Source organism: Misgurnus anguillicaudatus, chromosome 9 (assembly GCF_027580225.2).
Source record: "Misgurnus anguillicaudatus chromosome 9, ASM2758022v2, whole genome shotgun sequence".
NCBI lineage: Eukaryota > Metazoa > Chordata > Actinopteri > Cypriniformes > Cobitidae > Misgurnus > Misgurnus anguillicaudatus.
The window spans coordinates 24,227,047-24,251,200 of NC_073345.2; the positions used below are offsets into that span (position 1 = coordinate 24,227,047).

The following is a 24,154-nucleotide window of genomic DNA, read 5'->3' on the forward strand; positions in this document are numbered from 1 at the left end:
TATATATGGGGAGGTTTCTTCAAAAATACCAAATTTTGAACAAAAAGCTGAGCTAATTGCATTTTTGTGAAGGACTTTTGATAGAGATCAGATTCAGCGCGATGATCAAAACATACACGGAGTTCTTACTGTTTGCCTTAAGGGGTTGCTTCCGGGTTTAATAAGTTGGGTAAGTACGCCATCTTGTGGATAATAGCAACAATACGAATTGCTGGAAAAACTCGTCATTAGCAGGGAAGCGTTTTCGCTTATTTGGCGAGAAAACTTGTTAACTTAAAAAGTTTAAAAAGGACCGTAGATGCAAATTATACAAGTTGCTTTAGCAAACAGTCCTGTCGCGATAATGACTATGGGCGCACTCAAATTATCCAAACCAAACCATGCCCCAGCGCGATTGTCACTCCTCCCTACTCCCCCAGATGCACGCACTCACACTGTACTTTTATCGATCCGAGTCCGGGCGCGCTTTCATCATTAAGATGCGATTGTTTTGAAAAAGCAGGAAGTAAAGCTCTCTCTTAACACTGGAAACCACCGTAATGATAAGTCTGTGTTTTTTATTCGGATTCGTTTGGTGTGCGATTACAGACAGCCCTCACACATGTCATCATATTGCTTAGTTGATCCATCACGTGTGCAGCTCGAACATTCTCGTAACCCCGCTGCTCGTATCAAAAGGTTTTTACGGAGGCAGATGAAGGCGTGTGGTCGCGCAACTGACGTCTTCACCTTTTGAATCGCGCTCAGGCGCGATTGCGCTCACACCACAGCCTTCCGCGCCTGAGCCCAAGTGAACCACGCCCCGGCCCACCTCTGCAACCCAGCCGCGGCGCGATTAATCAATCCGTGCCCGGACGCGGTACAGAGCAATCACACTAGTCAAAAAACCAGGCTTTGGGGGTCAAACGCGACCAAGCGCGGTTTGGTTTGGATAGTGTGAGTGCGCCCTTTATCGACTTATCAAACGATAGTTGAACAGGACGTCGGTAGTTTTTTGAGAGGCGATGAAGAGAGCTATACAAATTAAAAGTCATCTAAAACATAACCATAACATCTAGTCAGTGTTTAGATCTGAGGTGTAGCTATTATAAACGTGACTGCGCATAATGGCACATATTCACAGATGCGATCAGATTAAATACTCGTCTAAAGCAATTAACCCTGTGAAGCTTGGATTTACACTGAACATTCACTATTAGCCGTTTAAAATTAAAATTTGTATTTTATAATATTTATTTATGTTTTAAATATTTAGAATATTATTTTTCTTACATACCAATTTCATATTAACTCTTTCGCCGCCATTGACAAGTTATCAACTATAGCCATTATTTCTTTTCTTTTTTTTAAGTTATTTTTTGGGCCATTTTGCTGTTTATTGATAGACAGCAAGTAATTGAAAGAAGACAGGAAAGTACAGGGTGTAGAGAGGGGTATGGGATCGTCAAAGGACCTCAAGCCGGGATTCGAACTCGGGTCGCCGGAAGTGCATTTGCACCATATTTCGGAGCACTGTCCACTACGCCATCAGGTCCGACTATCGCCATTATTTCTGGGGGAATTAACCAACCTATGAAAAGTAGCTAGTGACAGGCCTATAAGCAAACATTTCTAACACACGCAAAACCTTTATTAAAAGTAAACATAACCGACTGACAAGCTCATGTCTGGAAAAATACGTAAAACCTCCCTCGGATATAACACATAAAATTTAAGGAGGTCTTATCTCCTTTAGAAAGGAAGTATGAGCGTACTGATTATGTGTCACAATGTCCTTGATTGTCCTTGTCTGATTTGCACATGAGTCTCTCTCTCTTGCTCGTATTTTGCAGTGCCTCCGTCAGGAGCGCGTCACTTTAGAACCACCACGAAAGTGCACGAGCACAGAGGTGACCCCACTGCGTAAACACACAGGGACGGACGTGCTCCCCATCAGCCAGACAACTTGTTCTTCGAGACTGTTCTTACTATTGCCTATGGGACGGATCTACGGCCGGCCGAGGACATAAAAAGAGGACAAAGAGCAGAACACCACCCCTGTTAAACACAAGAGAGGAGAGAGCAGCCATCTGCTTCACCCATTATTTATCTCGTCGAATCTGTTTGGCCCTTAACTGCACATCCTGCCTGTGTCCTTTATTCTTTCACTGCTAGACCGGTGGTGGTTTAAGCCACGGGCCTGTGGTGAGGTCTTACACGAACATTATGCACAACAACGAATCTTTCTACGCGAGCGGTTGAAGAGCATCCTTGATTTAGTTGTTCTAACTTTAAGTCCCATGAGTCAAGAGTGTAACCATAATAAAAGAATCTCCTGGTTCATTAGAAGAGAGGTGAAGTAAATTTAGAAGCTGGATGACTTTAAGCGTGTCTTTAAATTCTGGACCGGATGTGCACAGGAAGTCATACAGTCCAACCACACACAAAAGCTTGTGTACACTTGTTGCTCGTCAATGCTCCCCTAAGAGTTCGTGAATGGCATTCACTGCAACGGTTTGCATGTAGTAAAGGCAGTTGGCTAACGTTTCTAACAGTTTCCATTCTCTCTTTTTAAGGTCAATCCCTTAGTGGTTTGCGTCAGCACTGTGCTCTACCGCATCTCCCTGGGAGATCAGGAACTTGTCTCTGCTCGTCCCCGTCCCCAAGCATCCTCCAGCACTGGTCTCCATGGTTAATGTCTTACTTCACAGAGGTCTCTTAAAGTTAGGTCTTGCTAAAAAAGGACAAACATAATCTATGGGTCAAAATGTTATACATATAATATAAAGCTTTTAATCTAAAGATGTTCTTTTAAATGCTTGGTATAGTTGTTGCCAAACATGAATTTTCTTTCATCAGACTTTTTTTTAAAAAGATGACCAAAGCTATAAGTATAGTTCCTTTTTTACAGTGTAAAATTTCGTCATAAGAAAAGTATGTGCACACTGTACTCAATTTAACAGTTTGGTGCTTTAAAATCATACAAATGTAATTATTTTTTAAGATTTGCTTTAAACTCCATTTTATTTATGGGTATTTTGCATTTTTTTAATTAATGCGTTAAAATAGTTCCAGAGAAGGAACTGCATTAAAGGATTAGTCCATTTTCTTAAAAAAATCCAGATAATTTAACTCAACACCATATCATCAAAAAAGGTACATGTCTTTCTTTGTTCAGTCGAGAAGAAATTATGTTTTTTGAGGAAAACATTCCAGGATTTTTCTCATTTTAATGTACTTTAATGGACCCCAACACTTAACAGTTTTAATGCAGTTTAAAATTGCGGTTTCAAGGGACTCAAAACGAACACAAATCAGGCATAAGGGTCTTATCTAGTGAAACGATTGTCATTTTTGGCAGAAAAATAAAAAATATGCACTTTTAAACCACAACTTCTCTTCTTCCTCCGGCTGTTTGACGAGCCAGCGCAACCTTGACGTCATCACGTCAAGAGGTCACAGATGACGTATCGAAACTACGCCCCAGTTTGTGCGGAAGTGTGGAGAAAGAGGACCGTTCCGACGTTGTTGTATGTGGAATGATACTACTTAATGTCTTTGTGTCAGTTTACTGTTTAAAATAGTCCGCAAATGTGTTTCATATATCTAACACGTGACCTTTCAACGTCATTACGCACTTACGTGAGGTCGTGGATTAAAAGTGCATATTTTTTACTTTTTCTTGCCAAAAATTACAATCGTTTCGCTAGATAAGACCCTTATGTCTCGTTTGGGATCATTTAGAGTCCTTTGAAACTGCAATTTTAAACTGCATTAAAAATGTTCATTGTTGGGGTCCATTAAAGTCCATTAAAATGAGAAAAATACTGGAATGTTTTCCTCAAAAAAACAAAATTTCCTCGACTGAACAAAGACAGACATCAACATTTTGAATGACATGGTGGTGAGTAAATTATCTGGATTTTTTAAAGAAAATAAACTAATCCTTAAGGGTGATTTATAGTTCAGCTTAGGATCTACGCCATAGCTACTCCATAGGCTGTGCTTAGCTCTCCGTGGCCTGAGCTGCACTTCCCCAAAAATGTACCAAGGCGTCAATTCTACGCGGACTGCAAGCACTGTGACTGGTCTGTGTTGCACTTCCTCATACGCATTTCCGCAATGGTAAACACAAAGATGGATCAAGTTGAGGAGCAATATTTAGGATGCAACAAAAATTTACCCCATTATACAACAGCAATGTACACACCAAGCTTTCAGCTGTTGAAAAAATAAGCACTACCTCTGCCCTACAGCATTAGCAATCCCATTACAGCTTTATGTCTATTGTTTACATACAAAAATGAATTTATAAAGGATATGTCACTCTGCTTAGTCAAAAAACTATGATTCCTATGCAATACTATTACAACAGTTCTTTAGAGACATTTTCTCAAAGCCGAACTACGGAAAATAGGAGTCTGAAAAAGGAGACAAGTACTGCTGAATGGTCAATAACTCCTGTCGTCCTGCAGATGAAAGGAGATGCCACATACCCAATACAATATCAGATATCTGCATGCATGAAGGATGGATGGAATCAATGCACATTGAAAGATACCACCTGGAAGCAATCTAAATGCCCTATATCAGTGTGGTTCCCAACCTTTTTCACTTCAAGGCCCCCTAGTTGCCCACAACAATATTTGAAGGCCCCCCACTTACTCAATTTTTTCAAAATAAAATTAACTAGAGAGACATATTCGCTTCTAAAATGGCCAAAAAATAAGAAACACCTTGATTTTTGCTTGTTTTAGCTTATTTTAATGCTTGTTTTGTTCAATTTTTAATAATTTAAAGTCATCTTGAGGCCCCCTTGGAAATCTGCTAAGGTCTTCCTGTGAACCCCAGCCCCCTGCCCTATATCAAAGCCCAACATGCAAAGGTTTAAGTTGAAAACAAGTTGCAATGATTAACATTAAAAACAGTCACTATAAGATGAAAATGCTTGACATAAAAAATCGTTCACATCATGTTATGGTATGGTGGTTTTTTTTGTGGTTATAACAACGTAACTGGGTGACGTATACCTTTCCCTTTTATTTTTAGCACAACGTTTCATTTTAGCCATTTAGTATGCATGTTAGCAGAGAGGACGACATGTTCTGCAATTCCCTGCACAATACTCCTAAACGAAATCAAAAACTAATAACATAACGCATATAAAAACACAAGCAGCAATCCACTGCACTGTTCACAGCAAGACGATGCTGCTGTTGACAAGGTAACGGATCGAGAGCTTGAGGTTTTGTGCTGCTGATGCGGGAGTTAGATCAGATGTCACTTCTACTCAACAACAGACTGCTACACTTTTGAATGACAAAAATATGATAAGGCAAGGCAAAAGCTGTGGAGAAGTCATGTGCAAGTCTTATGTACCCAGTGTTTCCCATACATTGATTTATTTGTGGTGGCCCACCACAGAATCAACACTGGCCCCCACAAATAGAATTTTCATGATTCCCATTTACATTTTTATTTCACCATTTAAAACAGCTTAATTCGGCTTAAAATATAATTTGATATATAATACTGATCAAAGAGTAGAAATGAAACATATTTCAGTAGCGGGTGACGTCATCACCACCACAGTCTCTCAAAATCCTGTGGGAAACACTGGTACCTTTATATTCTAAAGAAAATGCAAGTTTTTGCCTATTACAGCATTGTAAATGGTTGCCAGGTGGTTGATATGCAAATGCTAGGGATAGTTTACCCAAATATGACAAAATGTGTGTCTTTTGCTGCGTCCGAAACCGCCTACTACATACTATATAGTACGCGAAAAGCAGTAGGCGAGGCGAGTAGTATGTCCGAATACATAGTATTCGAAAAACAGTATGCGAAAAGTACCCGGATGACCTACTACTTCCGGTTAGATTTTGCAGTGTGCACGTGATGTAGCAACATGGCGGATGTAGTACGTCCGAATCTCATTCATACTACCAGGACTCATACTATACAGTACCTACTGTTTTAACGCCAAGTAAGTAGGTACTTCATCTAATTCAGTACCTACTAGTGATCGACCGATATATCGGCCGGCCGATACATCGGGCCGATTTTACTAGGTTTTAGGTGTATCGGCATCGGCCGATTCGCGGCTTGCGTTCGCCGATAGTTTTTCCCCGGCATTAATTACAGACAGGCGCCCACAGGCAGCTCTGTGTTGCTGGAGGCTGCCTGCAGCACGTGCAGTCCCCCTCCCCCCACTAGCAGAGCGGAGCGCTCCAAGCCTGCGCTGGTAAGTTTTAAACTTCAAAGCATCTTTTAACTGTTTGACTGAAATATTGCCATATACTTTGAAAGTGTAAACACGTTGCTCTATATGTGCGTGCAATCATAGCTAAGAAAGTTTGGTGGTCATAATGGAAAACGCGAATGCTTATAAAACTGCTTGCCATTGTATTTAGGGAGCTTCAAATAGCTTTTAGGCTAACCGTATACATACGGCAGCTGTTACGAAAACTGGTCATAGGATTAAATAATGCTGACGTTGTTCCGTGATTCCGTGGTATTTGTAGGAGTTTTATTCAGCGACCACCAGTCTGACATTTGGACGCGACGCGTGCTCATAATGCCGCAAGCAAACGCAGGTCATGTGATCAACCGAACAGCTGATCATAGTTGGACATGCTGGGTTTTTAATTCTCATCTCCATAAATATATGTAGTAGTAAAAGGCTAAAAATCAATATCCATTGCTGATAGTTTCTCGTCATTGTGGATAGCGCAGTTCATGGTTGCATACGTTTATGGTTGTTAACGCGGAGTTTCGCGGAATGTTCGTCAGCGAAAAAAAAATAAGGAATTCGACCCAAAGCACTTAGTTCCGAGCAGTTCCCACATGACTTTTATGTGACCTGAGAAGTGTTATTTTGTAAGTTTTGTCAACATTTCCGTTCACTGGGAGCGCAAAGATACATGCACTCTCTCATCCATGTCTCTCTCACTGCACCTCTCCCACGTGCACGCGCTCTACTATCTGACCGAAGTCCGTACACAAATCCTCATGTGTTTGTTCAGTTTTATGCATTTCAAGCGAGCTGAGGCAAACTAACTATCCCTCGCATTTATTATAGGGCACTAGGGTGTGTGAGATACAGAAGTGGGGCAATCCGCATGTTATTCAGAATTCTTTTTAAGTTGTTTTTTGATCAGTATTGCTGTTTACATTTTCCTTGTCTTCTTATGAAAGACATTTGCTCTACAAAAGATTAAGTTAAGTGCACTAAAACTTAAGACCTAAGCATTAAATAGGTTGTAAATAGTTGGTTACTTTCATGGATAAAGTAAAGTGTTCCCCTTGTTATGCTGCTTGGTTGCTGCTACTGTGTGCAATGGTGTAATTATTTTATTTATATATTTTAAGCAGCCCTGAATTTTCTTACTTGTTCTACCTCACCTGTTTTTACTATTTGTTAAATATAGTTCAATAAATGTTCCTTTTTTAAATGTAAAATCATTGTGTCATTTTTATGATATAAACTGAATGAGCAAAAGCAGTATCGGCTCCAAATATCGGCTAAAGAAAATCGGCAGACTGTATCGGTCATCGGCTAAGGCTGATGGGAAAAAAATCGGTATCGGCATCGGCACAAAAAAATCCATATCGGTCGATCCCTAGTACCTACTATACAGTATGCGGTTTCGGACGCAGCCTTTGTTTACTCATCCTCATATGGTTTCGAACCAATATAAATTTTTCATCTGTGAAACATAGAGAGTGAGATAGAGAGTGCAACAGAAAAAAATTAGTATGCAAGTAAAGAACAGTTTTACATTTTTGGGTAACCTATCCCTTTAAAAGCATGAGGTATGCGAGCAATAAAAGTGCTTATTTGCGTCATGTGGTTACATCCACTCTGTGCTTGTTTAGGCTTTGATGTAAGCAACATCGTCATGCAGACCTCATTATGGAGCAGGGGAACCGTTCACTGCACCATCTGCAAGGGCAGGTCTTTGACCTCTAAGCACAAGCTGAAGGACACATGTGGATGCTGATGACTATGAGAGCTCAAGAGCTGTGGGCTCGTGTGTCGCTCGATTAGGAGGCTGCACAGCTGCTTGTGTGAACGCTTAACATTCCCCTCACGAGACTCCTTTTCCCCTCCCAGCAATCCCCTCCTCCTGGTTTCCTCACTCCTATCTTTCTGCTTTACTCCGTACTGATATTCTCTGTACTAAAATTGCAAAGGGTTAACTGGAATCCATCGGCCATCCTCCATAAACAACCTATGACCTCCCTGTCCTTCACTTGAATAAAGAAAATGAAGATTTTTCTCTCCATCTCTGATTGCTTGCATCAGAGCGAGCATTACATGGAATGATGCTGAGTGACGCAAGACGACAACGACCAATCTGAATTGGGTATGAGCACCTAAGCCCCACCAAAATAAATAAATAAATAAATTCGATATATGGGCATTGTGGAGAAAATGTGTATTTTCCTTCTCCACCCAAGTCTTATGTATGTCATAATTCATTCAGTGTCAACGGCAGCTTCTCCACCCACTTAAGAGAGGCATGTGGAGCATTTAATTTAGCATGACACCATTTTCGCCCTCTTAGCTTATGCAACAGATACACCTGGTTGTGTTTCCGCAAAGTATTAGTCAGAGCGGCAAGAACGTCGGTTCCAGAAGTTTCTTCCGATCCTTAACCTGCTGACGGTGCTCTGCTAAACCACGTGACTCACCTCACCTCACCATGACTAAGCAGCCGCCTAACTCCACCCTATATACACACTGACTGAGGCTATCTAGTGCTCACCTACTCAGATCTAGCACAGACACAGCGTGTAATATAACACTCAAACACGTGTATGAACACAAAAGCCCCGAGCTAAATGTAGCTACATAACGCCGAGTACCTTTCTAGGGTACTTATGACGAAATGTTTGAGTTGATTTAGTCACGGTTGAAGTGACACTTCCACATTATTCAAATACCGCAGTTCAGCAGGTTGAATGAGACCTTGAAATAGCATTCAGGTGGATCTGGATTCGCAGTAAAGTGCTTGCTAAACATAACTGGCCAATGAGTAAATTACTGAGAACAGCAATAAGGAAGAGTCATGGTGATCTACTGCAGGGAGTGAAGAAAAACGTGGCGGTATATGACGTAATGTAGAGCAAGGGGCACTTCGGTTAATCTTTGTGCAGAAGAGTTCATGGACAAGTTACCTACATGCTTGTGTAGTCTAAAATTGGACCAAATCTCTATAAAGGTGACCACATTGAAAAAACATTTACCTAATAACTTTTCAGTATTTCTCTTAAAAGGGATGATTTAGTCAAAAATGAAAATGTTGGCATTATTTGAACAACACCCACATTTTTTAAGTGTTACCTTTCTCTTAGTGGATATTCTCTGTACGTGAACTCTTTTTCAAGACATTTTAGTATGTTTACTTTAAAGTGTAACAACTGTGTATTATTGTTTTTTTTACTTTATTTTTTTCTCTTTTCCTTGGTGGTTTTATTTTAGCTATGGTTATGTAAGTATATTCATGTAAGTATATGTAAGTTATGAATCTAAGTATATGCATGCATATATATGTGCGCGCGCCCAACTGCCCATATAGTTTTATTGTGTTCCAAATAAATAAAATGATGATTATTGCATACTTGTGGTCCAAGTTGTTCTTACGTTATTGCAAACATTTAAAATAAATTTTAGTGTGGAATTTTTTGTTGAATCATGATTTGTTAGTTGAAACGTCTGACCGCATAATTCACGAACAAATAGGTGTGTACGCATGCTTAGTGAATGAGACCCATTGTCTTTGATCATGCTAACAACCAATTTAATCTTTCCTACTAACAAATGCTTGCAAGGGAATGGCTGGAATTTATTCATTTTGACTTAATTGCTTTTGTCCATGACAAAAGCTGTGGTTGCCAGGTTGCAACGCAATCCAAAGGTTATCAGCTACTTCATAATTGAAGATCATCTCAGAAAACAATAAATGGGTTCTTTAATGAAACAAACGAAAAACTGATTTTGCACCATTATTTGACTTGAAAATGAAATGTATAAACTTAACATAGCAGTTAGTTAATCGCTGTATAGTACCAGCAAAGACTTTGTACATTCTAGAAACTCTCTCTGGCACTACCTGTGAAACACAATCTCACCCAATGCAATAATGTGATGACATTAAAAGGTTCAGAGAGTGCGTCACAGTAAACCTAAACCACTGGGAAACCGACCTGTTCGCGCACCAGTGATACCATCTGGGTAATGAGACTGACTGCTTTGCACCTGTTCCCAGTTCAACCTGCTTCTGAGACTGTGCTGTATCACATATCTAACAAATACACCAAATTCTGCATCAAGGGACTTTATGTAGAAATTCTTACCGGCAACTTCAACAATGTCTCCAGGTACAATGTCCCTGGCTTTGATCCTCTGCACAGTTTTCCTGTCTTGCCGATATACCTTGCCCATCTCTGGCTCATACTCTTTAAGGGCCTCAATGGCATTCTCTGCATTTCTCTCCTGTGAACACAAAAATGATAAAAATGAGAAGCGCTGCAAACCTTTTTTCATATTTGTGGAAAATCTTTGTCAAATTGGTTTACGCTAAAAGGACAACAATCTCAATGCGATCTGAATGCATTTAAGTTTTAGCCAAATTATGATGATGATCAAGCATTTTTGACCAATAAAAGTCAATTACCATTCCAGTCATGCATGAATAATAATTAAAAGGTTTTTCTAAGCATTTAATAGAAATTGGATAGAAACATTAATTTGTCTGTCAAGTATAAATATTTAGGATTAATCTCTCACTACTAATAGTATCTCACTAGTACTACTGAGGGCAGAAACTATGGCAATGCAGTCAGTCAGTGGCCGTGGGCGGAGCTTTATCAGTGTGACATCACATTGAGAAGAGAATAAAAATGGCTTGTCTAATAAGACTGCTTTGATTAAATATGGAATAAAAAGTGAGTCTCTGGATTTTTTGTTGTATGGTGGTTGTGTTCACACACTGCCAACACACATCCAAACACCTTGTAAAAGTGGATTTTGAACAATAGGTGCCCTCTAACACAAAAATGTATGTTAGTTATCACACTGGCAAGTTTAATCTACACCCAAATACACATATGAAAAAAGAGCAACTTCCCAGACCTTAATATGCCTGAATAAACTCTCTATTAAAATTGTGCCTTCAAATGGATTCCCATGAACACACAACGGGTGGCGTATGTGTCGAAATCATAAAGTCTGAAAAGTAGTGACACACGGAGCGTAGTGTAATCCGTGCCAACGGTGTACCATCAGATATGACTGCAAACTCCCTTTGACATGACCTCAAGTTCTTATTCTAAAGTTAAACATTGTGTTTAACGTGACCTTTTGCTTTCAGCAAGATAAATCCTTAGGGACGAACGAACTAACAGCACTTGCCGCTTGGCAGTGCATTTGGCAGCGGACTTCCTGTGGTTTGTCTTGCATGATGGGAACACAAAGTCTCCATGTCAAGTGAGCAACATTGGCTTGCATATGGGTGAAATCTGGGAAACCTACATGAGGGATGTGCTGACGTTATTTAGACATTTAAGGATATAAACTATAAATACACGTTACAAAAATAGCCTGCTAAATCAATGAACTATGCTTCTCAACGAAAGTCTGTGAACATAATACTACCGAGGCATTTTTTTGTAACAGGAAAGTTATTCATTCTAGCTAACCACCCTTTATATCAGACTAAAATAAACTTAGAGGTGCAAAGACTGATAACTGAACCACAATGTTGTGTATAATTTATACAATTTTGATATCAGTATGTCTCGCCCTTCTCTTTTCACAGTTAATCTGAATACAATAAAACACACGACTGGTTTAACTGCAAGACACTTTTCATTCAGACATCATTTAAAAACCATTGTGGACTGCCTCAGTACCACCACAGTCTCAACTGTGGCAGACCAAGCTTTTAATTTTAGAAACGTATTCGATCAATGCAAAGATTTGGTAGAAGTGAGACACTCATCCAGTGCACTGTGGTCTGTCAAAATTAAGATTACAAGTCAGTTAAAACATTCATGAAGTTAAAAAAGCTAAAATGTAAGAACAAAGTAAAGAAACTGTTTTAGGGTCAATGACGTGACATTAATTATTTTGTGTCCGTATGGTTCAATGAAATGTAAAAGGGTTAAAATTTCAAAATAAATTTGCAGATTACTTACATACATTTTCTTTGTTGAAGTCTAAAATTTCTGGTTTTATTTCATTTTGACAGAATATTTGGGGGATAAGTGCAAAAATGTCAATTTGGTGTAACCGGTCTGTTTCAATTGGTGTAACTTGTATTTTTTTAAATGAAAATGTAAATTATTTATAAAAGAGTGGAATAAAATTTAGTCATCTAGTTGATTAAATAATTTTTACATCATTTGTCAAAGATTATTTAGAAAACAATATATTTTAATATATAATATATAAAGACAAATATTACAAAAACACATTAAATAACTAATAAAATATTTTAAAATTATTTATTTTTTGATGATTACACTTACATGCCATCAAGGTGGATAAAATATTTAATATTTATCATTCCTTGGCACATTTGCCAGTTACACCATTTTCAGGTCCATTCAGTCTTAACTTTCATAAAAATGGTGCAAATGTATTTATTGCATAAAATTAACATAAATACACTATGTGCATTGAAATAAACCTGATGCATGCTTTTAAAACAAGTTTTTTTTATTTTATTTCTCATCTTGCCAAACCGTTTGTGTCACTGACCCTTAAACGTGACCAAACTGTCAAATATGTAGCTCTTAATTTTGTGTTAACTGAATATATAGGCCCCTTGCACTGCTATGATTCAATTTGTCCTGGTTGCTGAAAAACTGATGTGGACATTAAATGTGTCTATAAATCTACAAGCACAGCTCCAGACCAGGTGAATAGCGCTCATTGATGAAGGTTTGCCCTAGGCTAACCGCTGCTGCTCTTCAGTCTGAATGAAAAAGTGATCGTGTAGACCAGAAAAATATTACCTATCCTGCCTAACAAATCACACCACCCACTAGGGATGCAAGCCACCAAAAACTGTATGAACCCCGGGGAAATATATGTATATGAAATTCCTGTGGGCCACCAATAAACCTCAACTGAATGAAGATGCAATGAAAAAGCTTCAGATCCAGTTTTCTTTTTTGTGTTAATGCATTTGCTTTTGATAGCAGAAGCTGAGGTGGGAATTATTAAAAGGGCCCTCCCCTTTCATTTTTAAACAGCCATAGCCCGAGATGACAGGATGAGAGAAAGACTCACGAGACTCAAGCTCTTAAGCAATACTTTGCTACTCGGCATTGCTGGTTGCTAGAGTCTAGAAGAAAAATGAAAATATGATTTTTATGGCATTAAGTCCTTGTCTCTTATCCCTCAACACTTCCAACTCTAACACGCTTTCAATTTGCATACTAACTGGTAGTCCGCTGCGGACTCATTTAAGGAGATCTTGGGGGGGGGGGGGGCGCCTTTGGTGAGAGAGGATTCTTGGGCCAGTATGGGTAATGAATGGTGACAAAAATAAAATGACAGAAATCTGGGACATGGGCTTTAGGGCCGCTGAGAGGTGCTGGAGAAAATAGGGTCTTGGCTCTGTATGTCTGAATCCACTGGGACAGAAGGACTATCTTTAGAAATGAGCTGGGGAAAAACAGCCACATGTGTTTTCATTCATAATGCTAACTACACTTAAAGGATTAGTCCATTTTCTTAAAAAAAAATCCAGATAATTTACTCACCACCACGCCACCCAAAATGTTGATGTATTTCTTTGTTCAGTCGAAAAGAAATAATGTTTTCCTTAAAAAAAAAAACATACTCATTTCAATGGACTTTAATTGACCCCAACACTTAACAGTTTTAATGCAGTTTAAAATTGCAGTTTCAAAAAACTCCAAATGATCCCAAAGAAGGCATAAGGGTCTTATCTAGCAAAACACTTGTCATTTTTCGCCAGCGCGACTTCATGTAATACGTCATCACGTCAAGAGGTCACGGATGACGTATCGAAACTACGCCCCAGTGTTTACAAGTGTGGAGAAAGAGGACCGTTCCGATGTTGTACATGTCAAATTATACTAATTAAATGTCTTTGTGTCAGTTTATCGTTTAAAATGGTCCACAAATGTGCGTTTCATGTAACACGAGACCTTTTGATGTCATTAAGCAATTACGTGAGGTCGCGCTGACTCTTCACACAGCCGGAGGAAGAAGAGAAGTTGTTGTTAAAAAGTGCATATTTTTTATTTTTCGTGCCAAAAATTACAAACGTTTTGCTAGATAAGACCCTTTTGCCTCGTTTGGGATCGTTTAGAGTGCTTTAAAACTGCAATTTTAAACTGCATTAAAACTGTTAAGTGTTGGGGTCCATTGAAATCCATTAAAATGAGAAAAATCCTGGAATGTTTTCCTCAAAAACATTATTTCTACTCTACTGAACAAAGAAACACATCAACATTTTGGATGACATGGTGGTGAGTAAATTATCTGGAGTTCTATTAAGAAAATTGACTAATACTTTAATAGAAAACTACAATTGTTACAAATCACACTGCCGCCACAAAGTATAAAATCCTTGAAACAAGGACAAAAGTCTGTTAGTCAGGACATATCTCAAAGAAACAATATAACTTGGCTCTATATAATTTTTAACCTAAGCTCTGTTGTCCTACCATGCCATGTATATTAAAGATAGAAGAAAAGTATGCTTTCAATAATAGATGCTCAGGCATTACACATGTTGATATGAAGAGTTTCGTTGCAAAACGAGATAAATCCATTTTTTAACATTTTTGTAAAAACATGTTTATTATTATGTTATCATGTTATTATTTTGTTTTATGGTGCTACTTAGCTGTATTTTTTTAAGTTATGAAGGTTTAAATCAAAACAAACCAACTGCAGTTGCATTGAAATTAATTGGAATGCACAACCAAAAAACGAGATTTCTGAACAATTAAAAAAAAAAAACGGTGGTTATCTCGTTTTGCAACGAAGCTCTTCATATATTAATGTTACATAGACCACATTTCCTCACGCTTGCCGCACATTATGGTGCACTTTAGTAATTCAATTAACTCTTTAATCATCTTCTTCAGCACTACCTGTACTGACCCTGCTTTTGGTTGCCCATGTTACTTATTCACATCTATTTGCTCAGATTTATTGAACATATGGTGCTGAATAATATGTCAAACACATTTACAGTTATCTGCACACATTGTAATATGTGTCAACATTGAAAGGTCACGCTGGCTAGCAACCTTATAAATGCGCATTTGGCATGCATATTGACATGCATACAGATATAAAATAAAGCAAAGCTAAAGGGGTCCCAAACTAACCTGCCAAACTCCTACAATAGCGTTGGCTATAAGAATTAGCAATATTACAAAAGGCTCCACAAATGCAGTGATGGTCTCCTCTCCCTCCTCAAACCACGCCAACACCTAGAGAAAACAAATCAGAAAATCAAACATTGGTTAAAATGGTTTACAGTCTCTTTAAAACAGAACTTCATTCAAGTTTATGCTTTATTTTTGCCATTCAGGAAGTAAGCCATAAAGAGATATTATCTCACACCAAGGAATCTTCCAGAAAAGACAACACTCGTTCAATTTAGTGCGTCATGTTTTGTTTTTGCATGTCTCTCTGCAATGTGTGGCATGGCGAGATCTGTGGCAGTGTGCCAGGTGGCAAAACAGACGGCCTGTCGTCAGCAACTACACAAGCATGACTATATTTATTGCATGCCAAGACAAAACGCTTAATGGACCAGTCGTGTAAATTTACAGGCATGCTGACACTGTCCAAAAAGATTGGAGGGGAACGCAGCTGAGCAGAGTCCTTTATGTAATATGATCTAATTAAGAAATACCAGCTTTAATCAATCCAAACCCTGTGGGCTTAAGTGTACCTGGGCCAAACAAAAGGTCTCATTGGCGAATGCAACTTGAACTCCTTAACAGTGAAGCACAGAATTCAAAAGCGCTCGGTCTACGAAAAGCGAGATGTGTGCACCTTCCCACATATTCCAGGGCAAGCTAAAGTTTTGTATTATTTGCTGTAGAGTCTGTGCAATATTTTTGTTTTCATAACATCCTGTTTTTAATAGGGTAATCTGGGACGTGCGTGAATTCTGCTCAAATGGTTGAAACCATTGCTATCGTTTTAAATGATAAAGAACAAGCGTTTCCAATATGCTATTTAACTGTTGAAAATGCTGTCAATTTTATCAAATTATTTAACAGATTGAACACACGCTTCCACACAAAACAAAATATTTGACCCCGTCTTTGAAAATCCAGGTTAATGTCTCATAATCAAATTATGAGTTTAGGAGCATCAAAGTTTAATAGAGAGCCGCAGGGATGGCATATTTTGTAGGGCAACACAGAAGTTAGTGGGACACTTTGACTGGTTCCCTCACCAAAAAACACATACTACACAAAACTACAGTGTTTTCACATCACGTTTTAGTATTAGCTCAGCTCTCTTGGAACCTCAACCAAGGTTGTACAAAAATACAAAAATAAATGTATTTAGTACTACATCCCAAAAGTGAGATGACCCGACCCGTGGGGTACTATGCAATGCAAGTCATGCGTAAGGTCTACGCCGTAGGTTATCCATAGCCTCTGCGTAGCCTGACGTGCACCGCGCCAAATTTTTAACAACGCGTCAGTTCTACGATGTGATGTGATTGGTCCACTAGAACCCCTCCGGCAGGTAAAAAAAACTGCGTCATAGGTATTTCCGTTTGCGATGGTGAGAACAAAGATGGACCAAGTTGAGGAGTGATTTAACTCAAAATGCAACGCCAGTCGCTGTTTATTTACTTCCATTACTGCTGGTCTTCTCCAAACATACACCACAAGTTGCTCTTTCGTTTTCGTTTGTGGGTTAAACTTGCCAAGCTGCTTCTTCATTGGCGGTCACGCTGCTTCTGTGGTAACACGCGTGGATACTGCCTACCAGCGGTCTGCAGTGCATATCTGTTTGTACGTTGACGCGGACGACGAGGCAAAAGTATAAATCAAAACCGATGCGTAACCTACGCTGTCGCGGCTACACACAACTATACTAGTCAACATTTGAAGTGGATCAAAACCTTTCATAAAAGTTGTCTTAATACCAATACACAATATTCTGACAACTTTGATTACGTTGTTTGATCCACTTCAAATGTGGACTAGTGTATAATGAGCCCTTAACAAATGAACTACAACTATTACCCACCATTGTTGATTTTTACACCAAGCTTAGTACAATTAGTACTGCACAATATATAATTTCAGCATCGACACTGCAATGCATGCATCTGCATGTGTCACGACAAGCTGCTTTTTTATTTAAAGAAACACAATTTTGGACCCCTTTGCCCATGGTACACTATATAAGGTAGGGATGCACGATAATTTGCATGTGATTGATAGCACATCTTGGCTGTTTCTCAATTCCAAGAACGCAAAGAATGGACTTGCTTCCTTGTGGAGATCGAACTTGCCAGGCGACCTCGGAAGAACGAACTCAGAAGGTTGCGAGAACACAGAACGCCCTTAAGAGAATTGAGATGTGTGCAATCTTCCTGTTGGTCACCTGACCTCCGCCATTGTTTTGCCGCAATGACTTCTAGGGCGGGAAGCGATTTCAGCGCGCAAGTCTGCACTCGATGCATCCTCGATATCAAGAACACATCCAGGTATTTTCATGCGTCCTCTGTACTTGTATTCTTGAGAATTGGAATGAACTTCGACTGTTAATGATGACGTAGAGCAATGACACGAGAACCCAAGATCGCTAAAGAACGCATATTGAGAAACAGCCCTTGCCAGTAAAGCCGGTTCCATGGTTAGAAGTAAATCGGCATCACCTGCTTTCAGATGGAGCGGCATTTACTACACAAAGCTGTAGTTCACTGACAATCGGGGCAATTTTGCATTAATTATTGTGGATGTATCGCCTGCGATATGCATGCGATATGGCCCAGCTTGACAGTGCACTGCATATATAATGATTTTCAAGAAAAAATATTCTTAGTATGTGTGTCTTGTTTTCAGTAAAATATCTAAAAATTCTTAATTTATATAAGTCTAGTTTTTAGACCAAAATATCAAATTTAATTGATTTTGTGCATAAAACAAGCAAAAAAAATCGTCCAATGGGGTAAGCAAAAAAATAGTGAACATTTTTCTTAAACACTTAATTCAAGAAAAAATCAAAAATGTGCTTACCCCACAGGCAGATTTTTTTGCTTGTTTTATGCACAAAATCACTTAAATTTTAGTCTAAAAACTAGACTTGTTTTCTTGGGCCGTTTTTCTCATCAAGAAAAAGCATCTTATTTTAAGAATTTTTAGATATTTTTACTTAAAACAAGACAAAAATTATAAGAAGTTTTTTTCTTGAATTTTTTTTTTTGCAGTGTTAACTACAGCTTTGTGTAGTAAATGCTGCTCCATCTGAATAGCAGGTGATAGCGATTTACTACTAATCAAGGAACCGGCATTACTGACGAGAAGATGCACATGATATCGCATGCAAATTATAGCGCATCCCTATAAGGTTTTACACAGTAGAACAAAATCACAGATGTCTGTGAGAAATCAGTGAGCTATACAAAAAAAGCAAGGCAGAAGTTAATTTTCTCTTAAACTAAGCTATTATAAGTTATCTGGCGACGTCATCCAGTATTTCTCATATCGCAATATACATCGCAGGAAAACATAACATGGAAAAGTAAATTACCCTACCCTATCATGCAAGCCCAAGTACAATGCATCATGGGATTGTCTTTTGTTTCTTTTCTTTTTAACGCCATGCCAGCTTCTATGGAATTGTTCGTAGTGAGAGTCAGATTTAAATGATATGAAATAAAACTAAAAGTTAAGATTAATTTTGTCTAAATACTGCAAAATTACATTTAACTTCGTAACAGAGGTTTTAAATGAAATAAAACCAGTTTCTGGCAGGGGTAGAAGTAATACAATACAGAATATGCTTAATAGATTGCTTAAAGGATTCTGACAAGATGAACATTTTGGAAGGTTTTCTCCTAAGAATAAATTATTTTTATATTATATATATATATAATTAGAGTGTCCTATCCAGCATCTTATGTAAATGACTTGATCCCATAAATTCTTAAAAAGATAATATGATATTACCCAACTTCAGAATTAGGATTATCTTTTCAAATTATAAACTCAGCATTGCTTTATTTGGCCAAAAGAAACTATCTTAGAAGGTAATGAATGATTACACCTTTTGAAAAGTTGCTTTATTAAGAGACTAAAACTGTTTGCAAGGGTCAGAGATCATAAACAATACACAACCTTTCCCACTGCCATTAAAACTTGCGCAAGTCACAACACTAAACTAAATGAGCAGTCATTAAGTCAACCAAACTACTCATTGTATCAGCCACTATAAATTTCCTTCCCGTTACATATTTGTCATGTAAACAAGCGGACTCTAATAATAATAATCCTCAATGTTGATGCAACAAATGGAGATAGTTCAGTAAAGCCATGGGTCTCAATACAGGAAGTTGATGACAAAGTCATTTTAACAGTAACTTAACCTCCAGGCCAAAGTACTTTACATTACGTTCCTAGTGAGATCCCTCTAATCCCTCCCTGTCTAACACCATGCCTCAGATACAAGCAATGAAACATGATCTAGAAATGGGCTGAAGACCAACAGCATAAATGATATACTGTACATCATCACCTCTTAGTCTGATGACAGGATGGCATTTTGTAACATGATCAGCATTTCCCACAAATAATTTATGTACCACTCAGATATCTTTCAGCATGGTGTGGGTCTTACATACTGTGGGTAATGACAGCTTGCTTTGTGTCATCGCTACTGTCTCACTCTTCAACTGTGATTAAATACATGTACCACTAATATACAGTATTGGAATGCAAAACAAGTGCATAAAAATTTTAGACTTAGTGTTATAATTACAAATATAGTAGTGGAATTATAACACCAAGTATAAAATGTATAATGCGCTGTTTTTTACATTCCAATAGTGTATATTAGTGGTAAATGTAATTAATTTATATTATTGCAATAAAAATAGTAAATTGTGGTATGGTCAAGTCACAACATAGACAATAATCCAGGGCTCAACATAAGGACTGCCCGGTGGCCCGGGGCAAGTGTGAGATGTTAGGGCCAGTAACAAGTATTGTCACTTGCCCGATTGGGCCAGTGCTTCACCCTCAGTCGCTAAAATATATTTTCATCAATGTATATTATTTAACATCTTGGAAGCAGATATTTACTTGGGTAAACCACAACGAAAAAAACTTCAATATTTTGCACAGTTTCCAGGTAAAGCAGAAAAGTTGGGAGCCTTTTTTCGTTAGAACCAGTATGTTGTATGTGTATACAATTATATTTGACTTTTGAATTTTTTAAATATGTGACACTGACTTTTTTTTATTGGGCCAGTGAAAATTTTGGCAGGGCATGTGAAAACCTGAACCTCTGGCCCGACTGGGCCAGAATAAAACATTATTTGTGTTGAGCCCTGTAATCATTATGCTTTGATAAAACAGATTTTTTTGAGGATTGCTGATGCTTTAAAGAGCCACTCAATTGTCTAGAATTGTGCCTTTTTACGTGTTGACGTAATTTTAGCTAAAACAGGAAGTTAAAGGATTGGTAATTTTCTTAAAAAATCCAGATAATTTACTCATCACCATGTCATCCAAAATGTTGATGTCTTTCTTTGTTCAGTCAAGAAGAAATTATGTTTTTTGAGGACAACATTCCAGGATTTTTCTCATTTTAATGGACTTCAATGGACCCCAACACTTAACAGTTTTAATGCAGTTTAAAATTGCTGTTTCAAAGAACTCTAAACGATCTCAAACGAGGCATAAGGGTCTTATCTAGCGAAACGATTGTCAATTTTGACAATAAAAATAAAAATATGCACTTTTAAACTACAACTTCTCGTCTATCTTCGGCCCTGTGATGCACAAGCGTGACCTCACGTAATACGTCATCACGCCGAAAGGTCACGGATGATGTTTGCGAAACTACGCCCCAGTGTGGAGAAAGAGGAACGTTCCGATGTTGTTTTATGTCGAATGATACTAATTAATGTCTTTGTGTCAGTTTATTGTTTATAATGGTCCGCAAATGTGCGTTTCATATATGTAACATGTGACCTTTCCACGGCATTACGCAATTACGTGAGGTTGGCCATCACAGGACCGGAGATAGACGAGAAGTTGTAGTTTAAAAGTGCATATTTTTTATTTTTCTTGTCAAAAATGAAAATTGTTTCGCTAGATAAGACCCTTATGCCTCATTTGGGATCGTTTAGAGTCCTTTGAAACTGCAAGTTTAAACTGTTACGTGTTGGGGTCCATTAAAGTCTATTAAAATGAGAAAAATCCTGGAATGTTTTCCTCAATATACATAATTTCTTCTCGACTGAACAAAGAAAGACATCAACATTTTGGATGACATGGTGGTGAGTAAATTATCTGGATTTTTTTTAAAGAAAATGGACTAATCCTTTAAGGGAGAGCATATTTAGCGACTCTTCCCCTTTTAAATCATCAGTAATGTTTTGTTTACCTCACTGCTTGAAATCTAATTAGAAGCTGAAGTGCAGAAAGATGTCATGAAAATTTTTATTTGTTTGCCGTTAATGAAAGAGTTTTGAATGTTTACGTCTTTTTAATGCGCATTTTCGCTATCCACACTCTCTTATATACATCCTTATTCTTAATACTGACATGTTCATGCTAAAAGCCAATAACCATTCATTTGGATTTCACTGGGACTTGAGATCAATAAGGAACATCACATATGGAGGGCGACACCTTGGAAGACGACACTTTATTTAAAATGGTACTGCCTTGAGGTACTTACAAAAGAAATGCAAGCTGCCAGGAGAAGAATCCTCACTAAAAGATCCTCAAATTGCTCCATCACCAACTCCCACAGTGATTTCCCTACATACAAATATAAATGAATAAATGACAATAGAACAGGGTGTGAAATGCATTAAAAAGGGAGGTGAAAACCTAAATGATTACCCTCTTCTGCAGGCAATTCTGTGGGACACCCGAAGATTCACAACATGGAGAGATAAAGGGGAAAAAAACAAGGACATTAGATAGTAAAAGTAGTATAATATTTTAAAAATAGATTAGCCTTTGCTCTGCCTCTTACAAAAAGTAACAAAGGTTTCACTCAGGAACCATAGTCTAATTATTGTATTTACAGTACAACCATAGTAACCACAAATCATGTACCAATTTTAACCATGATATTTGCTATGGTTATCAATCTGCCAGAAAAAAACATGCTTACTACACTTTAACTATAATAATACCCTGGTTATTTTTTTAATCAGACAATTGGTAATTCAAGATCTTCACATGAAAGAACACTTTATAATGCGAATTAAAGCTTTTGTGTTCACTAAATGACATGCTGGTGCTAAGCAGTGCTGACGTCACGCGCGTTCGTTTCGGAGTCGGACACAAGCCGGCTGGGCTGACGAAACGAATAAACGCCGCATGTGCTCGTGCGCGTCCGGTATTTCACGGGCCTAACAATGCCCCGCAGCTCGTTCAACATTGTGAAATCACTCTGTCTTTGCTTTCTAACAATGTGCACCGCCAAGCCCAATTCTGCTCGGTTAGCATTAGCCGGGCCACGCTCGCTTTTACTCACCGTTCGGTCCCCATTTCTCCCGCTGCCGCTTCACTTGCTCCAAACCGAGTCCAGTGCTCTCATTCACGGCAAAAAAGCTGTAAACTTCCTCCACCGTTTTCGTATGAGCGTTCTCCATCGTGGACAGACGAACACCTTGGTTACAATCGGACTCTCGACCTCCCCAAGCGGGCTTCTTTAAGTCCCGAGACCTTCGGACCCACAAATAACTTGATAAAAAATGTAGTTGGATTACAGTGGTTAGTGATGCCGATGATCGATGAGATTAACGTGGGAAAAAAACTTACTATTCCGGACTAATACGGCAAAAAATATATATCGCACATTATAAACTCGCTTGATCTTCAGCTTTATTAGTCCTTCGTACTCTCCAGAGAGTCCTTGTGATTAACGTTTACCAACTAACGTTAAACAACCACTCGGATCTATCTTCGGCTCGTTCTCGTAAACGGTGGTAAACTGCCGGTATTCGGTGTTCGCAGCTCTTGCACCATCAGCACCAATCGCGTGTCTCCGTTCCGCCGCTCTCCTGATCCTCGTGCACCGCTCTCGCTGGCCGCATGTGGAATGCGCTCATTGGCTGCGCGGACTCCGGAAATCCCGTTCATTTCTTTCACTTTTCTTCGTCACTTCAATGTGGATCAGCTGACCCTCTTTTTCGAGAAGCTTTGGTCGACGTCATTCCTGATGAAGAAGCGTTTTGCTGTGTGAAGCGACCCCGGTGCTTCACAATTGTATTAGACCTACTTATTTTAGGGTAGCCTATGTGTCTATAAAGAAATTGAGATTTAGAAAATAAACCTACGTTGATAATTATTGATTTATGCAAAATATACACTATTTGCATTTTGTTAAAACCTTCAACATGAAATGGAGTGGACCATGAAATGACCTTCCCACATTTGTAAAAAATCCTATTAATGGTAGTTCTTTATATATTTTATTTAGTTTATTAAGTTTAGCAGACGCTTATTCAAAGTGACTCACAAATAAGGGAGTGTATATGAACTTATAAAGATATAAACTTTAAAGATGTATCAAAGAGCTCTGTCAAACATTCACATGAATACGCCCATCGTCTCGCATTGTTCAATGGATGAATGGTGAAACTACTACAAAGAGCCTCATGCTTCAAAAAAGCTTTGAAAAAGCACCCTGACAACCCATTTCTAATGAATAAAGTGGATTAATATTAGATGTCTGACTGAATAAAAACTTAAACATGCAGTCGAGGGTCTGAAGTTACAAACCCTGTATTTCTTGTTACATTTATAAAAGCTACATTTTTAAAAGCAGTCTGGTTTGGATCCATTTTCTTATACACTGTCCCAGTTTTCCAGGCATCATTAGTAGAAACAGCTTTTATTTGGTCACAAGAGATAAGGTTTCCTACTACGCACTGTTTCGCTGATGAAAGGAAGT

At 38.4% G+C, this 24,154-nt stretch overlaps 1 protein-coding gene across 2 annotated transcripts in view; it reads right to left on the bottom strand.

Moving 5' to 3' along the window:
• The window catches only part of atp2a2b (ATPase sarcoplasmic/endoplasmic reticulum Ca2+ transporting 2b), a 45,130-nt gene extending 21,795 nt beyond the window's left edge, over nt 1-23,335 (bottom strand). Inside the window, exons 1-6 of one of the 2 annotated variants that reach the window (XM_073871339.1) lie at nt 23,020-23,335; nt 22,733-22,923; nt 22,090-22,107; nt 21,923-22,005; nt 15,364-15,468; nt 10,342-10,480 (exon numbers count right to left, since the gene is read on the bottom strand). In XM_073871339.1, the coding sequence (XP_073727440.1) occupies nt 10,342-10,480; nt 15,364-15,468; nt 21,923-22,005; nt 22,090-22,107; nt 22,733-22,850 (463 nt within the window). In that variant the 5' untranslated portion in view covers nt 22,851-22,923; nt 23,020-23,335. Of the gene's footprint in view, nt 1-10,341; nt 10,481-15,363; nt 15,469-21,922; nt 22,006-22,089; nt 22,108-22,732; nt 22,942-23,019 lie in introns of both variants that reach the window. The other variant, XM_073871338.1, reaches the window with a different exon arrangement.
• Between the last annotated feature and the right edge of the window lie 819 nt (nt 23,336-24,154).